General features: G+C 40.3%; 1 protein-coding gene across 2 annotated transcripts in view; it reads left to right on the forward strand.

The window, feature by feature from the left end:
* The window catches only part of RNF182 (ring finger protein 182), a 56,149-nt gene extending 42,056 nt beyond the window's left edge, over positions 1 to 14,093 (forward strand). For both annotated transcript variants that reach the window (XM_071804600.1, XM_065831865.2), the window contains one exon: positions 4,596 to 14,093. In XM_071804600.1, the coding sequence (XP_071660701.1) occupies positions 4,835 to 5,572 (738 nt within the window). In that variant the 5' untranslated portion in view covers positions 4,596 to 4,834 and the 3' untranslated portion in view covers positions 5,573 to 14,093. The remainder of the gene's footprint in view (positions 1 to 4,595) is intronic.
* Positions 14,094 to 25,691: the final 11,598 nt, after the last annotated feature.

Consider the following 25,691-nt stretch of genomic DNA (forward strand, 5'->3'; position numbering starts at 1 on the left):
TCAGGAGTTTTTATTTGACTGCCCTTTGAATGTCAAGGTCAGAAAGAATGTGCAGATTGTGTCCCAATATTTTTAAAAGTCCAAACATTATTGGAGTATTGGAGCATATAACAAAGACATACCTTCTCATGACATCATGAAAAAGTGGCTTAAAGAGGAGGACGAAATGCAGACACACAGACACAATCCCCTTTTTTCTGCATAGTATTGTAGCTTCTCCTGCTTTTAAGAAGTACGTGAATTGCCACCCTTTTGGTGAGGGACCAGGATTCAGAGGGGCAGCAGTTAATCTATTCCCTATTTTAATTCCTTATTCAGCTTGCTTCCAGTAAATACCCACCTGGGAGATAAGCTCCAGACAAGCTAGAAAATCTTTGACATGGAGTAGAAGTTGTTTGAAGGAGTAGCTGGCCATATTTCTTAAGAAATGTCTAATTTTCTCAAGAAATAGTGGTAATTTTAAGTCGAATGTCTTCAAAATCCTCAGTTTTCTTCTATATTTTAATAGATCTCTGATCAGAGGACTTTTTACTATATGTGGTGTATATAGCAGGACAGCATTAATTAAGCTCAAAAAGGTGTCAGTTGTCAGCAGAAAAGTGGGTATTGAGAAAGAAAGATAAAAAATTCCATAAGAAATCAGGAAAGAAAAAAATGACAGAGGAAGCATCTAAAACCACCACAGAGCTGAGAAGGTAAAAAATGTGTGAATAGCATTAATAGGAATTAGTGATTAAATTTTAATTTTCAGAGGAAAAGATGTACAAATGAAGAATAGTGGTAAGCAGTCATCACACTAGAATACATAAGGAGAAATTCAACATCTAAACTCAGACAAAAAAAAAAACCACCAACCCCAAAACCAACAGTCAGTGATGTTTTCTTACTGATGGATATGTTTTGAAGAGAGTCTGTGAAGAGAGAAAGATGATGAACGTAGATCTTTCTTGTACAGGACAATAAGAAAAAAAAAGTTCGAAAATAATTTGTAGAATAGTCCAGGACAAACTACAATAAGAGGATCATTGTGTTCTGGAAATGAAGCTAATGGTCCCAGATACTCCTTGTATTGATGCTAAATTTGGCCACTTAAAGGGGATAGAGTCACACAGTATCACAGTATGTTTGGGATTGGAAGGGACCTCGAAAGATCATCTAGTCCAATCCCCCTGCTGGAGCAGGAACGCCTAGGTGAGGTTGCACAGGAAGGTGTCCAGGCGGGCTTTGAATGTCTCCAGGGAAGGAGACTCCACAACCTCCCTGGGCAGCCTGTTCCAGTGCTCTGGCACCCTCACTGAGAAGAAATTTTTTCTCAAATTTAAGTGGAACCTCTTGTGTTCCAGCTTGATCCCATTACTCCTTGTCCTATCATTGTTTGCCACTGAGAAGAGCCTGACTCCATTCTCATGACACTCACCCTTTATATTTTTATAAATATTAATAAGGTCACCCCTCAGTCTCCTCTTCTCCAAACTAAAGAGACCCAGCTCCCTCAGTCTTTCTTCATAAGAGAGGTGCTCCACTCCCTTAATCATCTTTGTTGCCCTACACTGGACCCTCTCCAGCAGTTCCCTGTCCTTCTTGAACTGAGGGGCCCAGAACTGGACACAATATTCCAGATGGGGTCTCACCAGGGCGGAGTAGAGGGGAAGGAGGACCTCTCTCGATCTACTGACCACCCCCCTTGTAATACACCCGAGGATGCCATTGGCCTTCCTGGCCACAAGGGCACAGTGCTGGCTCATGGTCATCCTGTTGTCCACCAGGACCCCCAGGTCCCTTTCCCCTACACTGCTGTCTAATATGTAATTTCCCAACCTATACTGGAACCTGGGGTTGTTCCTGCCCAGATGCAGGACTCTACACTTTCCCTTGTTAAATTTCATCAGGTTATTCCCTGCCCAACTCTCCAGCCTGTCCAGGTCTCGCTGGATAGCAGCATAGCCTTCTGGTGTATCAGCCACTCCTCCCAGCTTAGTGTCATCAGCAAACTTGCTGATAGTACACTCAATTCCCTCGTCCAAATTGTTAATGAATATATTGAATAATATTGGCCCCAGTACTGACCCCTGAGGCACTCCACTAGATACTGGCCTCCAACTGGACTCCATCAGGTGTATACTTTCAGTTTGAACACTGACTCAAGTAGAAGCGATCCATGTCTTAATAGAATTGGTTGGAAAGTGGTCTGTTTTTTGTGAAAACCTGGAAATATTCATTAGAAAGATAAACACTAAAATACAAAAATTTTCTAGTTGGGAGTTTTCAGAGAAATGACACAATTTTCCATGAGAAGCAGACACATTTTCTGGAAGATTTTTGGTTAATCAAAAATCTATTTTTATGTCATAGGACAACATTTGCTAGCCTTGAACGTGTTAGTAATCCCAGTTCACCTCAGGTACAGAAGATGAGTGATACTCAAGATATGAGTTCAAAACCATCACTTGTTTTGTTTGGCTTCTTAACTTTTCAGGGGTGCTTTGCCTTCCTGTAGGCTGGCATTTCACTTTTTTAGGGTCATTTTGTGTTTTCTTCATCCTTTGGGAAGTTAGCATCTCATGACATTTATGTACGTCTAAAAGTCATCTAGAAGATGATATTTGGAATTAAATAAAGTCATAGAAACTAATAAGGAAGCACACAGAGCAACAAAGGATAAAAGATAGTTTATAAAATCTGTAAAAGGTACTTTTTATCTCTTATAAAATGTTTAGCTTGCACACACTGAAAATTATGGATCAACCTTCTCGAGTTTGCTTTGCCTAATGGAACACACCGCAAATACACAGTACAAATAATAAAAACAATAGTAAAGCAGAGATGAAAACTCGAAGTACTAAAGAAATAAGTTGGAAGAGGCAGAAAATTGTTAAGATAATTGAATGAGGAGGGGGCCCTGTCCGTTATAAATTCGTACAGAAATACATTTTTTTTCTTCATTATGTTGTCATCTTTTCTTTGTTATTGCATTGTTCGAAGTGTAACATCTTTGTTTTAAAATCCAGAAGGTAAGCTTTAAAAATTGATACAATGAGAAGCTATGTTGTGCAAAAAGTTGAGAGAGAATGGAACATAGTTGAAGCACAGCAGGAACAAGAGGCCCATGAAAGAGACTTTAGTGTATCTGATAGCTGGCAGGTGAAATATATTGACAGAAGGAGCACATTGCTTAAAAGAGAGAAGTTTTTGTCTTGTTCTCAAAAAAAGGGACAAAGATCTGAATGCTAGGAGTGAGTAAAAACAAGGAAAAGGGAAACATTTACCAAAACTAATAGTCAAGAAACAGGTTTATTGAAACAGGCCATTTTTCTAATGTATATTCCATGTGCCTGCCACTTATTGATCATGCAGGAGGTAGCTGGACACGTGGTGACCTCCATCATTTGACCATAGCAAGTTCCTTGCTACTCTAGCAGTGGGGGATGAGTTTGAAAGCCTGCAAAATGCAGTGCCACCCCCATCTTTGTGAGCAAGCATATGCCTGAATTTGGGAAAAGTTTATATCCTTCGGCAGATAGAGCTGGTTTGTAAATGCTGGTAGTTATTGCTCCCCTGAGTACCAAGTCCTGATTAATGTTCATTTATAGTATGTAGACTGTTTACTGAAGTCATGAAAACTCATAGTTACAAAATATGACAAAACGTGTTTTTAAGGGAGGCTGATGGGTCTGGTGGTAAAAGCCCTGCACAGCAGGGGAGTGCAGCAGCGCAGGCGTGCCACGGGCCTCTCCCAGCTGAGGTGTGAAACAGCTGTCACCACCATGAAACACCTGAAAGCCAGTGCATCTGGAAAATGCCCTGGACAGCCAAGTTACTCTTCACCCTGTCATCCACACATTAAAGGAGGCTTTTGCTGCAAGCTCAAGAACCTTTGGGTTTGGTATCTGTGAAGTGAATGAACAGAGAAATGAGCTGTTCCACAAGCAGCAAAATTAATGAAGCCTGATCTTTTCTCAATTTGACCTAGAGACCCACGCATCTCCTTACAATACAATACCCACTCCAACCCCAAAAACTCTTTCCCCAGATCATCACCAGCTGCCTCCTGTGTTGTCCTCTTCTCTAGCTGAGCAGCAGGCAGCATTCTGCCTCTTGGCAGCAGAGGCTGGATGTGTGCTGGCTGACCATTGCCCTCCAGGATAAATGGCAGTTATTATAAATACTCCCCCTCTCCTCTACTCAACTGCCAGTGTTCACTACCTTTTAAGAAACTTAATTATCTGCAATACTGCTGCCCCTTTGCTGATTTGTTTGGAACTGGACAGCAGGTTCAAAAGTTACTTAGAAAGACAAAACGCTCTGGGGGTCAAGTCTCATTTCCTTAGGAAACCAGGATTTAAACAAATGGTCACAGATCTGTGATTAGATTGCAGCTTCTGCTGAGAACTACATGGGCTGAGCCAGTCAGAGGCACAAGCCTAAAACAAATGTGTGCAGCATGATACAGCAGTCATGCTGATAAAACTTAGTATAGGCCCTATGCACCACAGAAAATAAGAACCTCAGAGGTATTTTTAGTAAAGGAAGATAAGCTTGTAAAAAGTGAAACTTGCATTTTGTTACCTGCTAAAGCTTTTTCTTTTCTTCCGCAGAAATTCCAAGTGATCTTTTTCAGATGGATGCTTGGCTCAGAGTAAAGGACACACAGTGCACGATCCCTAGCAGAAGCTGAAAATGGATGATGATTACTGATGCTTTTCGACAACATCATCTGCTCTTTTCCTGTTTTAGATGAGTGATACGGTAATCAGGAAATAGTTCTAAAATAAGCCTGAGTGACCCCTTCGTCCACTGCCTCCTCTTTCCACAAGTCTGAAACATACCAGAAGAAATGACCAGTCAACTGCCAGAGGAGTCTGTGGAGACCCAGAGCTCAGATGAGCTTGAGTGCAAGATCTGTTACAACCGCTATAACCTGCGACAGAGAAAACCAAAAGTGCTGGAGTGTTGTCACAGAGTATGTGCCAAATGCCTTTGCAAAATCATAGACTTCGGTGATTCCCCACAAGGAGTCATCGTATGCCCATTTTGCAGGTTCGAAACATGCCTGCCAGACGATGAGGTTAGTAGTCTTCCTGATGACAACAACATCCTTCTGAATTTAGCTTGTGGGGGAAAGGGAAAGAAGTGCCTACCAGACAACCCAACAGAACTGCTGCTGACTCCCAAAAGGTTGGCATCTCTGGTCAGCCCTTCTCACACCTCTTCTAATTGCCTGGTTATAACAATCATGGAAGTACAAAGAGAAAGTCCCCAGACTCTGAACTCAACCCCTGTGATGGAATTTTACAGGCCTACGAGTTTTGATTCTGTTGCAACTGTGTCCCACAACTGGACAGTGTGGAACTGCACATCTTTGCTCTTCCAGACCTCAATTCGGGTGCTAGTGTGGTTGCTAGGGCTGCTGTACTTCAGTTCCTTGCCTTTAGGGATTTATTTACTAGTATCTAAGAAAGTCACCCTTGGGGTTGTCTTCGTAAGCCTTGTTCCTTCCAGCCTTGTTATTCTCATGGTCTATGGCTTTTGCCAGTGTGTTTGCCATGAAGTTCTAGACTGCATGTCATCTTGATAACAAATACAGTAAAATACGATGTATTGCCACATGTGTAGCCTAGTTGATTTGTCCTGTCTTTGTATTCTTATTTATTATTATTGCTGTCCATCCCACTAAATGGAAGCAGTGGCCCTGGTTATATAGTCCTTTTATTTTTATTTGGTTTCATTTTTTCCCCTCCTTTTTTAAGCTAAATAACAGAAACAAAATTAATGTGCTGATTTTTAAAGGCCAGGTTGCAGAAAGAGATAAACCAAAATTGCCAAACTTGGTGCCAGCTGCTGCCATTATGCATATGAGTAGCCCTTTGCTTTTTATTGGCTTGATCATGTGAGTCAAGGCTGTAGATCCACCCGAGAATAAATTAGTATAACAGGCACCTGTCAGGTCAAAGTATAGCATCTCTTCATCCACAGCATCTCATGTTTTGGAATATCTGTTTTTTATCATTTATAGCACATGAAATCACCTTGCTGGTTAATATTACAAGAATACAAGCTATAATTGCTTTTTCCAGTTCTTGTTATAGCAAAAATATTTGTGGAAGGTCAATGGGCGGATTTTTTGCATTCTGTGACATGGGGAACCATTTTTTTTCCCATGCTAAAAACATGTCTCCAAAACACTTTCCCTAAGCAGAAGCCCACTTGACATATAGTTGCAACTCCCTCTGAGATATTCCTACTAATGAATACTCCCAGGGACCCAGCCACACCTTTGCTCTTCTCTAGATGCACATATTTCAGTGTGCATGCACCTGGGGCTTCCCTTCAAGGGTTGAGAGCTCTGCAGACTTCCTTAGCTATGTTATTTTATGCTTGCACTCCCCCCCAGCATCTCTACCACCACACCATGTTTCCAACCCATTGGTCCTCCTAGCAAATTTCCTGACCAACTTCATGTGCATCTACTCTGTGGTGGCTACACTGCAGAATTTGGCTTATGTGACTTTAGCTATCAAGACAGATTTTTATTCCTGACTATTAGGAATCAGACCTTAAATGGCTAATACAAATTTCAGAAAAATCCCAAAATGGTTAACTGTTGGGTTTGGCTTTTTGTTGTTGGTTTATTTTCTGAGTTCACAGAATGAGTTCTGTTAGGAGGTACTAGGACTCTGAGGTTTCTGTTTAATGCCTAGTCCTTCAAAATGTTTAATACCTTGAATTCTCTCTGTCATCATTGTGAGTTGAGGGCACTCTAGATGTGGCAATTAGCATGTCTTGATTAGTTGAGTTCAGAGGAATTACTGATGATCTACCTTTCTACAAGTAGAATCAGGCCTTGTAAGGCTTGCTTGTATGTTGCATGGTTTAGGCTACTTTTTGACCTGGAAGAGCACAAAAATAAGAAATATTTAATGTTTCTGTGTGTGACTAGGTCTAGTCAATGCCACAGCTGCAAATTCGTTTTCCTGCGCACAGCAGAGTAAAAACTGAGAAGGAGCAGTTGAGCAGTGCAACCATAGTTTTTGGATCAGGCACAAGATTTAGTAATTTAAAGGCAGTGTAAGAGGGAGAGGGGTTTGTTGCATGAAGACTGAATGTGTGGCCTAACAATAAATTCTCAGAGCAAAGTGACTCTGACAATAATGAAAAATGCCAATGGGAAAAGCAGAGTGTTGTGGTTGTCACTGTCAAGAGGATTTGAAGTCAAGTTGGTCCAATTTTTGTAGATGGCATGGATGGTAACTACAGTTTCTTTCCTATTGCAAATATAGGGAAAAATGTGGAAATGTAAAGGTTCTGCTTTTCTTGACACTCATTTTATAATCATGCATATATATGTGTGTGTATGTACATATAGACACATATTTAAGAAGAAAACTTAGAGCTAAATTATAGTTTTCAAGTGTATGGAGTTATGGAGCTATGGACTGAATTATAAAGGCAATGTTTCAGACTTTTCTGTAATAACTTGACAACAATTATAACTAAAATATTTTCAGAATTCCTGGAAATCACTATTCCTAAGTAATTGTTTCTACTGTTTGAGGTAAAGCACATATAGTTAGAAGAGGTATCATCTCCAGTTCTGGTATACTGCAAGACTTGACTCATCTATGAACTCATATTTTTCAAGTATCCAACAACAGTCACGTGAAAAAAAGCAAGAGAAATAGAAATCTATGTGGTTTTATAGTGCTTCATAACTTTGTGAAAAGATTTATTTGTAGTGTTAGGGATTTATATGTTTTAGGATTTGTTGAATTTGTCTGAATATAATGTCTCTAATAAAGGGCTGCCTAATAGAGGAAGTAGGTTTTGCAAATGTGTGACATACATGTATTACTTCTGCACAACATGTCTACAGTGCTACCTGTTGTCTTTTCCATTTGATTTTCAGTTGATTTTAGCTGATTTTATTTTAGCTCCAGCACCAGCTATTTTGTACTCTGTTTTAAAACAGAGCCTAATCTCAGCAGGATTGCAGTGGTATGAGTTACACATCACAGCACAAATAAATACACCTGTTATTATACTTGACTACTTTTAAGACTACCACCCCGTTAAATTTATGCTGTTATTTTAGACTGTGCTGCAATACTTCTCCACTCAAAAATGAGAACGTGCAGAAACATATTGATTGTATAGCTGTTCTGCTGCTCAGCCAGAGCACATTATTACAGCTTTGGTCTCATAAAATTTTTGTATGATTTACAGTATGGCCAGTGAGAATTGCCAGGAGGTCTAAATCTCAATTATTTGTGGAGAAGCTATTTGCTGTGTGACTGAGACTACAAGAACTTCAGATATTACTCTTTCATTATTTTTATTCTCCACCAGCCTTAAGACTTAGAACTGAAAACTCTCATGTCCTGTGCAGTGGAATGCACTGAAGTCAGTGCAAGTGGGGCCAGAATCAAGCCCTGCATACCTACCTGCCTGCATTTCCTTCCCTTTCTGTGACTTTTTTCTCTTCTTGGAAAGTAGTGTGGTTGTAAAATACTGCCTGCAGGCCAAGATAATTCCCTTTCAGTGGGATTTTATTCCTGCTTTGCCCACACACGTAACTCAACCGGGTACAAACTGTTATAGATTCATTACTATGGGATTAATGTAGTCCAAGTTAGATTTTGTTGTTGTTGTTGTTTACTTCCTGCTTATCCTATGGATAAGGACTGTATCCTTACTGGCTGCTCATTCATAGTGTGATACAGGTGCATCCCTGGAGGGCTGGGGCAGGGGGATGCAGTAGTAGTTGCTGGGAATAACATAGGAAGAATGTGCTGAGCTGGACCATCCTCTGAGCAGGACCCAGTGAGGGACTAAGCTATCCTGCAAGTGTGGCCTGAGTCCAGACCTGAAAGAGCAATTAACAGAGAGTGTGTTACATTGGAAAGTAGGGTCTGTGGGTTCATAAACAGGGAACAGAGTCTGGGCATGGGCTGTGACTGAGAAGCTGTGCAAAGCAGAGAGGGGTCTATGCCTGGGTCGAAGGGGCTGTGTTTTAAATAGGGAGTTTGGGGTAGGGCTGCAAAACAGAGTTTAATGTTTTTCATACTGACCCTTCTGGGCTTTAAAATTAATTTGGTAATTAAAAGTAATTTGCTACTGCTACTACAGTTGAGTATTTTTACTTTCCAAATGGCAAGGTATTGAACTTTATCATTTAAAGAGATCCTTAGATTCAGGCATACTCCCTCTATTATGTTAACTGTTTAAAGCTACAATCTTTCAAACAGGATTGATCAAAATAAGGACTGATGTCTTTGGTTTAGCTGCATCGTGAGCTTTGTCCTACTATATTAATTACATGCCTGCAAAATTGTATATGCTAATATAAAAAACAATAGGTGAAGTCTTGTCCTGATAACACTATTGGGAAACTTCAGGGTTGCCAGCATTTTACGACGTGTCAAATAATAGAAGCTCTTCTCAATGGGCTTTATTCCCTGAAGATACAGATGAGTCCAACAGCACACAGCTAAATAGAGCACTACAGGAAAACACAGTTTTCCAGGTAAATGGCTACACATCACTCCAACCAGAGGAAGGAGAACTGAGGAGCTTCACAGGAAGGTGGATGATGTTGTGTTTGAGGGAGTTCCTTGTTATTAGGGTACATAACCATTCTTTTTCCTAATTCTAAGCATTTCTGGGGTTAGATTCAACTCTTTTTTCCCCATTACTTTTCTGCCCCCTCTGCTGGGACAAGTCTATATGGAATGGTGGGTAAAGAGTATTTTGAAATAAAACAACCTTTTCTATTATACTGAATTTACAGCTCAGTCAAGCAAAGCAAGATTAATACTGAAAAGATGGCAAATTGCAGCCAGGATGTGAGAGTGAATGGGGTGGAGAGTGGACATGGCAGCAGGTTGTTGTAACTTTTGATGTCAAAGCAAGGAAAACACATGGCTACCACCTGCCTTGTCTTGGTTGGTTCAAAACTAGTAAGAGGTTGTCCCTCTCACCTGTGGACCACTATGACTTGCCACACTCCCCCGTGTTGCCTCAGTGACAGTTCACTTCAGTCGTGCATCTTGATTTCTTGGGCAGCAGTTGCACATCATGGTTTCATCTTCCTGTGTGGGTGATGGGTGTGGTGAAAGGTCCACAGTGTTCTGCTCTTGAACAGGCTCCTTTTAACTATCGCAATTTTTCTCAGTTTGGGTGGGTTTTTTTCCCTCTGGATTTCTTCAGATTTCTACAAAAACAAGACAGTGTGATTTCTTTTAAATGGAGCAGTGCCTTCAAGGAGAGGAAAAAAAAAAAAAGTGAGAATTTTGAAATAATGTTAAGATCTTCAAAAGGATGGAAAGAGACTGTTCTGAGAGTCTACTTTTACTTTCATAGTAGCAGATCAGATGTTATCCTTTTAGTGACATCAGTAAATATTTAGTGCTGGAGGTTCCTCAGGGAGTTTAGAAGTCTGCCAGGCCTTAGGCACAAACCCCATACTCCCATTGCTCTTCTATAAAGCACCATTCTGTCTTTTTCTTCAGCTCCCCTTGTCAAAAGGTGAACCGCTACCAAGAGTTCTGGCACAGAGAATAAATCTCCAGTCTGAGGATGGCAAATCATCTTTTTAGAGACATGTGTGGCAGTAGCAAAGCATTCAGTGCCAGACCTTAAACAAAGAGAAGTCATCTTGCAGTCTGAATTGCTAGCGTGAATTTCATTTTAAATCAAGTTTCATTGTATTGGGCAACACTATGACTAAAAATCCTTTTATTGTATTTCTGCCTCCTTCTTGTGTTATACAAATGTAGTTTGCATTTTAAAAATGTAATAAATCATAGAAAGCAGAGATGGGTAGAAAAAAAAAAAAGCCTAATAAGTTGTTTTATCCATTTCCTCTGCCCCTGTAGAGACGAATGCTTTGTCTAGCCTGGTTTTAAATATCTCAAGTGATGAGACCCTGACCTCTTCCCATGAGTGACTTTTCAGTCATTTAATAGGCATCTTTGTGAGGAAATGTTTTCTTCATACTCATGCCCTTTTTTTTTTCTTTTGCACAATGCAATCCTTTTATTCTGTGCCCACTGTTTTAACTTTTATGAAATCTGGGAAATGTATCATATTTATCCGCTTTGTACTGTAGCTGAATAATTCATAATCCTTGTTGTTCAAGTAATGCAAGAGATAAGCAACCAGTTGCTGAACAGCTAATACTTCACTGAGATGGTATGTTGTGTACCAGTAGACATATTTCCTGGCAAGTCTTGGCTGTCACTTCTTTTCTATATTACAGAGTGAAAAGCATCAAGTGAAACTGAAGAAATACATCTTCCCAAGCGCGTACGTGGCAATACTACTGAAATTTCACGAGGTGCTGAGGCAAACGGCCTACTTCTTTAGATAGAGCCTTACTTTCTAAAAGTGGATGATTTTAATAAAAGTATGCTTTTAAAAAGTGATTAAACATCCTCTTCAGAAGCAAATGTCTATGTGAGAACCACACTCTGTCAAAACTCTTTACTTGTTGGGAGACAAGGCTGGATTGATTGCCACTTGCTGCAGAGCAGTTTTTGCTGACAGCTTGTCTCAGAAGAAAAATTTAATCCAGTGTTAAGGAGAAGAGTTTGAAAAGATGCTTTTGCAACTGTGTCATTGGAATCAGTTCCGTGCATGAAAAAGTGATTCATATCTTGACAACAGAAACAGTGCATTGCCAATTTAATTGCAACATATTAGATAATCCTCTACCTATCTCAAATGACAAGAAGGAGCAGTGTGACTAAGGAAACCCTGGGTGGACAGATGGAGTTCATATTGTTTCACATTTAAAAGATGCTTAGTTAAAAAAGTGGTACTGTGCTTTTTAAGAGAATGCTGAGCCTGGGTCAGGTGGCTGGTCTCCTGGTTCAAGAAGGGTCACTTTAACGGTGAGTAGCGGTGAATGCACATAAAAATACATATGAACAGCCCACGTGAACTTCTTCATTTACAGCAACCTGCAGTTTGGAGATCTCTTGAGATGGGGGTTTGAATCTTGTCCGTGGATTTCTGTGAATTTCTTTAAATGTTGTTTTGAACCCATTTATAGTCTTAACATCCATAAAACACCACAGCAGCAAGTTCCATAATTGAATTACATACTTTGTAGAAAAGGTTTGCTTTGTCTCGAAAACTCCTAAGATAATAGCTACGTGTCCACTACTTTTTCTGATAGGAAAAAAAGTTCCAAGGTGTGATTGCACATTGTTTCCTCCACACCTCTCAGAACTTCATCTGTCTCTACCAATATTAATGTTATTTTATATCTCATACTTCTCTCTGGCTGTCTCTTTTCCAAGCTGAAGATCCCTGACAATTTGACCTCTTCTTAGATAGCAGCCTTTCCATGCTTGACACCATCCATTGTACATGCCTGAACTTTTTCTACTACTACTTCTTTTTGGCTTTGAGGTGGGGCGAAGCACTCAGAAATAGGTTCTAATTAGTGTCATTTGTTAACGTGTTGTGACTGTGTAAGACATCTGTACTCACACAGCCACTGAAATCACGTTGTCTTTGATATAATTCCTGAGAGGGCATCTGAGGTGTCACACCTGACTATTGTTAGTTTATATAGCGTGCATTATATGGAGGGCAAAATCATGTGCGTTGATAAACTTGCTAAAGTGTTTATCCCATGCATTCTAGTCTGTTTAAACAGCCCGGTTCACATGGGTACAGGAGACGGTAGATTCCAGGAGATTATTTAGTTTAGTCTTGCTGTAGACTGTATAATAACTGTTTAACAGATCTATTAAACACATGGCCTGACATCACTGGACTGAGCAGCTATTCCTCAGCAAGCACTGTAAGATACCTTCTCTCCCTGCCACAGTGCTACACCTACCTCACCCTTTGCTGCAGCCATCCCAAACTACAGCCTAGAGCTTTTCATTGTAAGAATACATTTAAAAAAAAAAAAAAATCTTTTATTTAATCTTTTATTTTCTCAAGGCTTGTGGCCTTTTTCATGTTCTCCTTCATTCACTCCAAGAAGGGGAGGTGCTGGCAGATAATAATAATAATAATAATAATAATAATAATAATAATAATAATAATAATGTTTAGAGGTTAAGTCCTTTACATTTAGTTCTTCATATTGCCAGTTAGGGCAAAATTTAGGGTCTCTGACTTCAGCTCACAGGGGTGTAATCAAAGGGCTCAGCACCTTGCTGTCCTGGGCCCCGGGGAAGGCTTCTCACAGCCTCTGGAGGACTTTCTCACATTGATGCTCTTTACATCAATGTTCCATCTTTTTTCTTACTTTTATTTAGAAGAACAAAGTGACTGTAAAAAGAACATTATTATTCTATTAAAACCAGATAGGGCTCATTTTCTCTCAGCAAATAATAAAATTCTGAGGACAAAACTCAGGAATTTTGTGGCGCTTCCAGAGTCAGCTGCAAATCTCTGACTTTTTTGTTGGTTTTGGTAACGAAACATGCTAAATAAAACCGTGTCAATAAGGCTGTATAAATCATGCAGGTAGTTAATGAAACTTTCCAAGTAAGTTCTGAAAGGGGCAGGAGGGAAGAGGTTTAATCACACAATAGGATGTGGGTGGAGAGGATAAACAACTGGATGTAACTTGACAAGAGATTATAGAAATAATGCACAAAGACAGGTAGAATGTGAAAAATATGTGTGCAAGCTCCAGTGAATTATGGACACATTGCATGGTGTAATTCTTGATCCAATGAACTAAAATAACTAGAGATTTAAGCATATATTGCTTTTATATGGTTTGTCTCTGAAAATCCACAGGGTTTGAACTCCAGATCAGCTTGAGGCTTGCCAAATGTAATGTGAATTTTATGAGAGGAATTTGACTGCTGTAACTCTGCCTTCTATAATTGTCTTTTTTAGTTTTTTGGTTTTTTTTTTTAGTTTTGTAAAGACAAGTCATAGGGTGGGGACTTTTGTTTGTTTGTTTTTATTTCAGGAGTGGAATGATGAAATACAATGTCATCATGCAGATATGGAAACCATAACATGGTAGCAAATGGCAAAAGTATAACTATTCCTATCTGAAATAATGAAGTACTGATGTAAAAGCAATTGTTTCACTCAATAAAATTTAATTTTTCAGTAAAGTTTTGTCATGATAAGCATATTTCTTAATGTCTGGATTTGGAGGTCTTTCAGATTTCATTCCTGTTATTCATTGGATCAGCTTAAAAAGTAGACTGAAGGTGAGCATGTCATCGTGTTTCACAGTATCTTAATCAAACAGGACAAAATATTTCTGTTTACTACATGAGAATGTAAAGCAGTTTGTGTAAATGAAGACTGCACAGGAAATAAACAAAAGCTAGGCAACTTTCTAGATGATCGCTAAATCACATAGTTTTTAAGATAAAGCAACAGCGTGTTGGGGAGCATCTCTAAAACCTGAGCTCGCCAATGTCTGCCTCCCCAGCAGGCTGAAAGCTGCAGGTTGTCTCTTGTATTATTAGGTGGCAGTGGACCCTGGTCGCAGGGGACGTGGGTGTCATCTGCCCACATGTGTGCACGGGGACATGCAGCTGCCCAGCAAACCCACACTCCCCTGGCATGAATTGTTCCTTCTTTTGGCAGGACCATAAGGGGTGAGTGTGTTGACTTTAGGCACAGGTGGACCGTATAGGAGCAAAACTCACAGGGGTGTCATATGTAATCTTGTAGTAGTGGGTAGAATAGGAAGAATTATTCACTGCACAGTGGTGTAATTTGTATTTTGAATGGATTAGGATTTGGTGTAGTGACGGTTAGATGTAAAAGTCATGCAGTGGCTTCTTTTTTTTTAAATTGCAAAACCTCACCTGCCACACTTTGTTTCCTTTTTCTCTGTTAAATCAAGGGATGGCCAAGAACTGATAAGCGTTCTGATTTCCATGTCTCATCAGCCTCTAAGCTCATAGATGTTTGAACCCTGAGTTGCAGGCTAAACCCACTCCTAGCCAAGTGTAAACCATCCTTGAAAAAAGGTGGAGGTGTACTATCTTTCCCTTTTTCTAATGTGAAAAAAGCTTAAATTTAAACTTAAACATTTGTGTTTTCCACAGGAAATTCAAACATGAATTTTATCTTCAGCTTCATTTTTGCCACACCAGAATTTCAGATATTTCCCGTTTTTTCCCAACACAGCCTGATGCATAGGTTTAGAAAATCAAGTACAGTAGGTAAGCAAATGAGAGTGCGAGCTTTGCTCAGAAGTTCTTTGCTTCTTTGCTTCTTTGTTGAATAGTATCAGCCAGCTATCCCCCTTCTCAAATACAGAAAATATCATGTGCTTCTTACTCATTGCAAAGGGATGCAAAGCTGTTTGTCTTGCTGTTGACACATTATTCAAAAGGCAGATTTTTTGGTGGTTAATTTTGGTGCTTTGACCTGGGACTGAGCCTGTGGTAGGAGCAGGGAAACATCCCTCAGCATCATCTGCTTGTACGTCCCTATAGCAACCAGGTGGGGAGGACCAGGAAGGCTGTGTCTCCCAGGCCTTGAACAATGACGGCACTTACAGAAGCTTCTTGAAAGCTGTTACCTGCCAGCTGCGCTTGCTTGTCTGAAACATAAATCATGGCTCTCTCCTTGACCAAGGAGATACAGCTGAACCATTTGTTGCCAGACACCTCTGGGAAATCCTATAGAACAATCTGAGCTGGCTTCAAAGAGAAAATTGGGATGATGAGCCTTGTGGGTATTAAAGGGTGTGCTTTTTACACAGTGGCACAGGAAGAAGTCCTGTGTTCCCATTAACATTAAGAGGATGGGAGCATTTCATTCCCAGCACAGCATGCATTTATCTAGTAGAAGTGGCTCATGTTGCACAAAGGGTTCTGCCTGGTGGCAGCGCTGTGTGTTGGTGGTGTAGCACTGTCCCACAACCATGAGACTGGGCTCAATGAGAGCTCTCTTCTTAACAGGCCACATGATTAAAGCTGTAGGGCTAGTCTTTGATCCTCAAATATTTATTTATTTACTTGTTTATTTATTTTTTTAAGATGACATAACAGGCTGCCCAGAGAGGTTGTGGAGTCTTCTTCTCTGGAGACATTCAAAACCCACCTGGATGCATTCCTGTGCAATCTGCTCTAGGTGAACCTGCTTTATAGCAGGTGGGTTGGACTAGATATCTCCAGAGGTCCCTTCCAACCCCAACCACTCTGTGGTTCTCTGGCAGTTGCACTTGGGCATTGGCAGCCCCAGGAGCCACCCGTCCTCTCCCCCATGGCTTGCAGACATCTGGCACCCAGCAAGCAGCTCCTCCCATCCCTCCCCACCACCAGCCCCCCACTGCTACTTCCCCATCCTCTCCCAGCTCCTTCTGCTGCCCCTGCCTGCCTCTCTGCTGGGTTGCTTAAAGAAATATTGCAGCTGCGTTCTGCTCCTTCCATTTGACTTCTTGTATTGCTTTTATGTGTCTCCTATTCTGCACAAGGCACAACTCCTAAATCACTAGACAAAATACTATACTTAGACCTGATTGACTTCCTCAAACAGAATACTTGACACAATTCATTCAGACTTTGCCTTTCCCTGCTTGCAGAACACTGTCACAGAGGTTGCTGTTCCCTGAAAATAATTTGTTGCTTGTTTATTTCTTTAAACTGATATCTATTTGTAGATTCTCCTCAGTGGAGTGATGACAGATGCTTGCAATTTGAACAGTGTTGTGGATTGCAATCGGTTAAAAAAGAGGTGGGACGGTGTATCTTCGGTAGCACAGATACTTGCAATGCCTAAACATTTGTGCGTAGATTTTAAATTTGTTTAAGGATGTGTAGGATTAGGGTGAGTTTATCTGAAATGTGAATGTTTATTCTTAGAGAAAGAGAAGAAAAAGAAAAAAATGCAATTTTGACACATTTTGAGTCCCCAGGTTTCCAGACATCACAAAGTGAGAAAAGTAAGGTATGCATCCCATGCCATCTCTAGAGCTGGTTGTCCCAGCAGCCTGTACCACATGCACTACTCTTCCTTCTGAGATCATCTCCAGACCACAAGACGAACTCTCTCAAACCTTCTGGCATGCTGGTCAGTGGTGGTTACCAAACCAGGATAAAGCAAACAGGATAAGGTGGATGTTGTTGCTCCAGTACTTTGCTACTCAGGAAGAGCAGGGCATCGTGTGCAGGGAAGCAAAGGGAGGGGGGGGAACAAGAGTGGGATCCCCAGAGGGGACAACGATGCATAATGAGAAGGGAAGGATGCACTATGGGGAGGCAAAACTGGGAGGTGGAGCTCAATCTAAACTGGAGACCCATCTTGAGCTGGAAAGTCTTCTAGAAAGACTCTTTTGCATCTATCTTCTTAAGAAAAGGTCAGCTGTGAGCAAACAGTTTATAGAATTAATACCAGGTAAAATGGGCAAGAGGAAGTGAGACGGTAATTGATTTGCTAGGAGGCTTTCCAGTCAGGCATGTCAGATGAGCTTTTCCTAGGCTAAAGATTCTGATAAACCTGTCTCAGACGTATCAGTGGTCCTCTTCAAAAACTCAGGAAGGATGGGAGAAATGTCAGGAAGAAGGAGAAAAACAGGTATGTATGGTGGTTTTTTTAAAGGCAGAGTGGGTAGGAGCAGGGAATTACTGACTGGTGAGTTCTCTGCAGTTCGCCCGATCAAGCCACTTGTATGCTTGAAGGGCTCAAGGAGTAAGGGAGCAGCTTTACCAAGAGCAAATCCTGGCAAGCTGATTTCCTTCTCCAACAAGGTAATGGGCCTTGGTCCTTAAAAGGGAAACAGTAGATGTCCTACATCTGGGATATTAGTATGGTTTTTGGTACTACCTCATATGAAAAATATATATATAAAATCTCATAAACAAAGAAGACAAATATGGGAAACTACTGAAAGGTAGCAAAGCTAGATATTTACACCCAAGATCCTCAAAGGATGACTAACCAAATGGAGATTAGAATGGGTACTGAGCAGAGTTACCCTGAGTAATATCCTTGTCTGCATCTGGATCCAATATTTGCATTAACCAACCTGGCATTCAGGAGGTACATACTGAAGGTGGATGCAGGGCTACCCAGTGCTCCCACCACAGTTTTGTCTCTGAATTCTTGTAAAATTTCATATTCTTTATCATAAAGGAAAAATCCAGGGTGAAGGTAAAAGCATAAATGGAAAAATCTACTAGAAAAGATACACTATAGGAGTTGCATGCTCCTGAAAAATCACCTAAGATTTATGTAATAACCAATTGTTTCAGCAGTAAAAGAAATTTCCTACTGAAACGTTTCAACTGCTGCCAAGCACAACTCAAGGGATGTTTACTTTGATGCCTTTGTCTGACAGAGGAAGGTTGTTTCTGGCAAGTACTTTATAGTGTATTAAGAAACCAGACAAAACAAACAAGAATGTGAAAATTACATTTTAAAAGTCATTTAAAGCCACCATACAGAGTCTCAAACATTAAAGGACATGATGAGGGCAGATGTGGTTGGTTTGGAAAAAGTATATTCATAAGGATGGCAATCTATTTGCCTCTTTTAAGTTTCTGATGTTAGTGAAACTCTTCTGGATCCATGAATCTATTATTTTTTGCATGGGGAATACAGCTCAGTCTTTACAATGGAGAATGAGTGTTTCCCTCTCCCTCCAGTATGGACATCCCAACCAGCAAAGTGCTTGTGCAAAAAAATATTGATAGATACCTTATCTAAAAGGCAAGTCACAATTATTGTCTCTATTTCCACCATCAAATTCCAGAAGAGATAGAGAAAAGTAAAAACTGCAGTTCAAAGCAGTGTTGTCAGTATAGTTAAAATCCTTTTGAGTTAATAATTTGCCTACTTTATGTAGCAAACAGTAAGTTAAAAATACTTCAGGTATGTAATTTTTTTTTTTCAGCCTTACATTGTCCTTTTAAGATACGGCTGTTGAAAAAGACTTTCATGAGTGTTTTTTTCTTTCAGTTGCTTTGTTGTATGACTTTGCCTTTGAACTGCCCAAGCTGACAAAATCTTCAGTAGTTCAGCATGCCAGAAGCTCCTGCTATAAGTCCCACTACAGCACTTTAATTGTAAACAAGAGATGATAGCTCATATCAGTGAGCAGAGGTACGGGTACGACCAGTGATCTACCTGAGCTCTGTAATGGCGTGAAGTCTTTCAAGGAATGCTGCAGGGTAACACGAAGAGAACAAAAATTAAAATTAGCATATCAAGAGTGCGGGTATTGGTGCCAAAACCACTCTGGTCCCTGTCATTGCAGGACTCCGAAACACTCCCCAGACCAGTGCAGGGCATATGCTTCCTTGGGCGTGGAAAGCTCCACACTCCCTCAGCTCCTAGGAGCAGCACCACACTATGTTGTGCCTTCCAGTAGTATGTGAGGTGTCTGATGTTCCTGAAGTCACTGATGGATTTTTCTCATTTCTTTTCTCTGGGTGGGGTAATGAATGTTTGGATGCCTGCTACATCTAATGGGTGAAAAATGAAAAGCCACTAGCATGCTCTTAAAACGTAAACATATCAGATTATGATAACGTTAAAGATGACAAAGTCCAAGCAATTCACCTTGCAGCTGCAGCACGAGGTGGTGTAGGGTGAAGGCAGTGGATGGGAAGGTGCAGAAGGAGGTGCAAGGGAGAGGGTCTGCTTTCCCACTCCAGTGAGTCTTGCTCTGGGAAACTTCCATGGTGCTGGAAAAGGGACCTCCACAAACTGGTCTTGGGTAAACCCACAGTTAGCATAAACCACGGGGTGCACAAATGGTAAATCTGGAAATCCAACACTCAAGATAGTACTTTAGGGAAGGTAGCAGAGAGCAGCAGGAAGGTAAAATTTAGATTGCTGAGGGGAGATGCCATATTAGCACAGACCCATCATGACCTAAGGAGGTTTCCTAAGCACCGACAGCTGCCTCACTGCCTGCATTGGGCAGCTGCAGCTCATTGAAGGGATGACATGAGTATGATCAGCTGAAGCCAGGTCATCACCCACCAGAATGGGGCAAACTCTGAGGCAGCAGGGACGGAAAACAGTAAGTACAAAAGCTGTACTGTGATGCAGCAACGTACATGTGCAAGTCACAGAATCACAGAATATTAGGGATTGGAAGGGACCTCAAAAGATAATCTGGTCCAATCCCCCTGCTGGAGCAGGAACACCTAGATGAGGTTACACAGCAAGGCGTCCACGCAGGTCTTGAATGCCTCCAAAGTAGGAGACTCCACAACCTCCCTGGGCAGCCTGTTCCAGCGTCTGTCACCCCCACTGAGAAGAAGTTTCTTCTCGAATTTAAGTGGAACCTTTTGTGTTCCACTTTGTACCTATTACCCCTTGTCCTGTCATTGGTTGTCACCAAGAAGAGCCTGGCTCCATCTTCGTGACACTCATCCTTTATACATCTGTAAACATTAATGAGGTCACCCCTCAGTCTCCTCTTCTCCACGCTAAAGAGAGACAGCTCCCACAGCCTTCCCTCATAAGGGAGATGCTACACTCCCTTAATTTTTAAGTGCTTCAATGCAAAATAATGCAATTTGGGATCAGTGACTTGTATCATATGAGCTGAAGCAGTTCATTGGTGAAGGCGGTGCTGTAGCTGCATGATCCTCAGAAAGCTTCTCACTGCCCAATCTCATGGGATCTGTCTTACTCAGGTATTCCACTCCCATGAGCTGATCCCACACAAGAGCTGCACTTTACAGATAATGGAGATCTATATATACAGTAACTGTTTTTCGCTCTGCTGCCAGTGTTTCAGCCTGTGCTGTCTGGCCAGCTAGCCTTGAAGCTGCAAAGAGAACCAGAAGAGATGGGGACAGATTTGGGTCTTCATGGAGACAAAATTGGGCTCCTTAAAGTTTAAGTCCCCCAGCAACAGAGATGCAGTTTCTCCTTTTTGAGCACAACTTGTATCTTTCCGTATTACTTTACTGAATACACCTGCATGCCCTGCCACTTCTCTCTAGCAAAATGGTAGCATGCATTGGTCAGTGGTATTGAAAGCATACAGCAGGATCTAGAAAGGGCTTGGAAAATAATATTATCCTTGATGGGAAGAATGCCTCAGGGTCAGCGTTTCCTTCTGGAATAGTTGTTTGAATTTGGGTTTTGCACATTCTGCTATGTTCGATAGGCCTGTAGCTGGCCTCCAGCTGTCTTTGCTTTGACAAGCTCCACTCTCACTTAAAATTTATTGTCCAGCTTACATAAGCACAGTGCCCCTCTGTGAAGACTAGTACCCCTTGCCATCTTTAACACAGTTAATTAAAAGTTCCATTAAAATGCAGAAAATTCTCAATCCTGTAGACACCAGATCAGCCCTGAATCTTCATAGTAATCTCCCCGCAGGGCCTGACCACATGTAAGAGTTGTCTTCGTTTTGTTGGATCTGGTTTGCAGTGAAGTGTTGTTTACATTACAGCATTCCTGTCAGTGAGGTGACTCTAAGCTCTTGCCTTGATTGGAAGGGTTTAAAATGAGGATTATATCCTTCTGGCTCTAAGTCAGAAAAATATTCATGCATGCGCTGCTGCACAAAATGTGGTCTTAGCACATACTACTGTCAAGCATATAGTCAGGAAATTTATTTTTAGAGAGAGGTGAATTTAAGCAGCAGCTTAAGACCTGTCTTGAACTGGGACACAGTAGATAATGTTAATCTGGCCAGATTTCCCTACTGGCATCTAGTTTATCTAAGCCATTTGAATGGCTACTAGAAGGGAAAAAATACATAATATTAAAACCTTGATAGCAATGGTGTTTGTACATACTGTAAACGTGTCCTCTGTTGCCTTTTCATAGTGTTTGCAACACTGAACTGTTAATTACAGTCTCGTGTAACCTTGAACTAGTAATTACAGTTTGGTGTAATCTAACTCTTAAAACTGGGGTTTTTAAAAATTATTTTTATTTTACTAAACTCTGTTGCATAAGCTTTTCATTAGTACTAGTCACTGTTGACATCAAAATTAGCAAGTAAATATAGCACAATACACTGATGTGCAAATAGAATGCTTCTTAATGAGTCTTTGGGGGATTTTTTTAGATCATCCATTTTTTCCCCCTTAAGACTGCAGCAGCAATATGAAGCATCTTTACCTTCCACAGGTGCTAACTGCCATCATGCATTTTTACAGCTTTCTGTTGTGTTTCTGCAGCAGCACAATACAGTCTTCACACTTTAAGCAATGAAATGATTAAGTAAACTGTCATAATATTATGATAAATCTATCCACCTGGCCACAGTTTGTTTGCCTTTAACAATCCATCATCAAATTTTATACGGAAAGTGTAAAACAAAATTCTTTTGACAAGAGATGATCTTCGATAGCTTTATTAATGTGGCTGATGGTAACAGAAGAGGTGTAAATCATTGATATACTGCTGCTCAATAGAGAGATCTTTAAAGAAAGTAATAGACATGTTTACAGCACTTACTATTGTCTAATTCAGCTCAAATACAAATCAGCCCATAGATTTCTGTGACATTCTGTCTTAGGTGCTTAGAATGAAAATGGCATAGAGTGAGGAGCTGAACAAAAGGCAGTTACCTAACCTCTCAGAGTCCTGAAAGCCTGTAGATTGCAGGTTATTATAGTGCCTAAATTATAGGGATATTTTGGATAAAACCTTTCTTTTACCTCAGCGAAGAATCACAGATCCAAAAGTAGGGGCTGGAGTGCAAGGGATAAAAGCTAATTTAAGTCTGTCTGCTCTACTTTATTTTTATGTCTCTGTTTTTTCAAAATGGGTTCTAATTGTTTCTTGAGGTGCTCCTGCCTTTAGCTCAATAGTTCTGAATTCAGTTTATTTTTATCAATTTGGTATGGTTATTTCACCAGCAGACTCCTGGGATAAAAACAATGCAAGATGCAACAGTGGCTCTTTCTAGCTACAACACAGAATCAATATAATTCTTAGAGCAAGGAGATGAATGTATTTTCCTAACATGAATGAGAGAATAATGAACAAGAAAAATGCATCAAGCTAAAAGTGGATAAGAAAGGCAGCTTGAGCTGGGTGTTCTTCTGTGTTTGCAGCTCCCTCAAGAATGAAGAGGAACAGATTCACATTGCCAACAGATTCTGGTCCTGTTTCAATGCAATGTTCATAGCACTTATCACTAATGTTTATGAACACTGATTGTGTGGATTGGTTCAAAGACAAAATATAGCATTCAAAGGTACAGGTACTATTGAAATAAATCGGTTTGTCTGAAGTACATGCATATGTCATTTGAAAGCACTAACTTCAAGATTTCAGTTCGAACACTATAAATGCCATTAGGCAAGTTTCTGTGCTCTCTGACATCTTTGGAATTGCAGTAGTGTAACTGATGAGGTTACAGCTTCTCTTCCACATCAGGAGAAAAGCCCACTGCTACTGCTAACTTCATTTTATTTCATCAGCTACAGTTTATTTGTGATGCCAATATTCCTCACATGCTGACTACCTTCTCATGAGCTAGATGGATCCTGCCTGCTAGCAGAACACACACACAGGTTTTCTGGTCTGTTAATTATTCAGTGTAAACTGCCAGATGAAGAGACTTCTGCCAAGGCATTCTCCAAGAAGACCACTCATCATAGCAGTTTGAACCATTCCTGGCCACTCTTCCAAGATCGACTAGTTTGGAGGAAACTTCATCTTGCATTTCAGATTCACAGTTCTTCTACCTTTATTTCTGTTTAAATTACTGTCTTTTAAAAAATCATACTGAAATAAATAATATCACAGCGAACCCAAAGCTAACAGAAACTTCTGCAGTAACAGAGATGGGACTCATAGGAGCACCTGAACTCCACAGGGAAAGGTGGTTCATGTTGAAAGACCTGGAACAGAAACACTCTTACCCAGGCAAATTACTCTTAGAAGAAACTGCAGGCGTTATATTGCAGCCATGTGATAGAAGATGGAATCAAACTCACATAAACACCTGACCGAAAAAAAAACAAAAACCCCAAATAAGATGCTACTGATATGCATGAATTTGAACTGTGGCAATCTGCAGAGCTAACAAAAGCCTCATTTCTTAAATGGAAAAGAGAAAATGTTTCATATAAAGACCACAGAAAAATCTGTGCAATTAGCTTCTCTGCACAGATGCTACTCAATTGAATTCAAATTAGGGAGTAGAAACTCCTGTGCTTGCTAGGATTCATCTACATTTGAATTTAATACTTCAAATCTAGATGATCAGACAATGACATGATTTATCTGTTAGATGTATCGAAAGAACTGACTCTGAGTCTTGAATGCACACATGGCTTTAAGACACTTAATGTAACATGATATTTCTATTATCACTTCTTCACCTCTTTATTTTTTTAAGATTTCTTTTTCTGTCTTGAGACACATACACTACTCATTCATAAGGGGGATTACTCAAATCCCAAGTTCTCCTTTATTTCCAGTTTCATTGTGTGAACGGTTTACTCAACTCCTTTCCATTCTGGTTGAAGCGTTCACACTCCTGCTGTTGACTCCAGCTGGCACTTGAGGACCCCATGAGCCAAGCCTTAAACTCTCCCCTCTTGCCCTGCCCCCAACTTGCCCATCTTGGAAGTGGCCAACCATCTTCCACGAAGAGGTGACACACTTTGGTTCCTACCAACTTGACAACTCGGGCTCTTCTCACAAAATTTTGCCTTGAAACAATTCAGGGTACAGAAAAGCATTGTGAATGTACTTGTGCTGTAAAGTGCTCTCTCTGAGACATCTGCAGAAAGTACTTCTTAAACGTTTTAAGTCTAAATCTGTACCTATGAAGTGTAGAAAAGAATCGTGTTTTCCCCCTAAGTATTTGATTCTCTATGTAAAAACTGCTGCTCCCTTTTTTTAATCGTCTTCATGGACAAATACCTTTTCCTCCTGATAATGATTCATTTTAAACAGAACTTCCTAGTGCATTGGAGAAGATGAGAAAACAAACATACCAGATGTTAGTCACACTATTTAATGCATTATCAGAAGGTAGTTGGATACTGTGGTGATTACTGCAGCATAAAAACCTACGCAGAATAGAAACTAGCAAGAAAGAAGCTTTCAAGATGAAATAAAAATAGGATTAAATTGTCCAACTGTGCAGCACTGGTATTCTGTTTTCTTGTATGTAATCTGATAGGCTTTGCATTATTCTCCAGAATGTTTCATTGGGCCAAATTCATTCTTAGTGTAACTCCACTGACTTTAATAGACTTTTTCAAGAGCTTAGTTTAGTCTATTGTATGTCAGATGTTTTATGCATGCAGCATCATTCCTAGGAGAATATTACTAAGCATAAAAATGTTATCTACATTTCAAGACATGGTCCATCTTCCAATTGAGACTCAAGAGAGCAAAATAAAAATGTCAACAAATCAAGAATTGGCAAACAGCCAGGAAAAGACGTTACAATACTTTTTAAAATAGTATTTTTTTTCCATGATTCCTTGAGAAACATTTTATGATGTTGGAGGGAAAGCTGTTCAGTGGGGGTTTTTTGTTTATCCTATGTTTAATTCATTTCTATCTTAATGATTAAAAGGCCTCAGTCAGCTACAGAGACTAACTAGGCTATGCTATAACAAGGGTTACTGAACTGTAATTATTATTTATTCTAATCAGTGGAAGAATTACTGAGGCTTACATTAAAAACAATCAAAGCTAATGGAGGAAGAAGCAAAGGACAGCAGTAGCGATTTCAACTGCATGTTGTCAACCACCCCAGCAGAACAAAAGTAGTCATCTCACTGACACCCTGAAATAGGGGC

This window comes from Patagioenas fasciata, chromosome 2 (assembly GCF_037038585.1).
Source record: "Patagioenas fasciata isolate bPatFas1 chromosome 2, bPatFas1.hap1, whole genome shotgun sequence".
Taxonomy (NCBI): Eukaryota; Metazoa; Chordata; class Aves; order Columbiformes; family Columbidae; genus Patagioenas; species Patagioenas fasciata.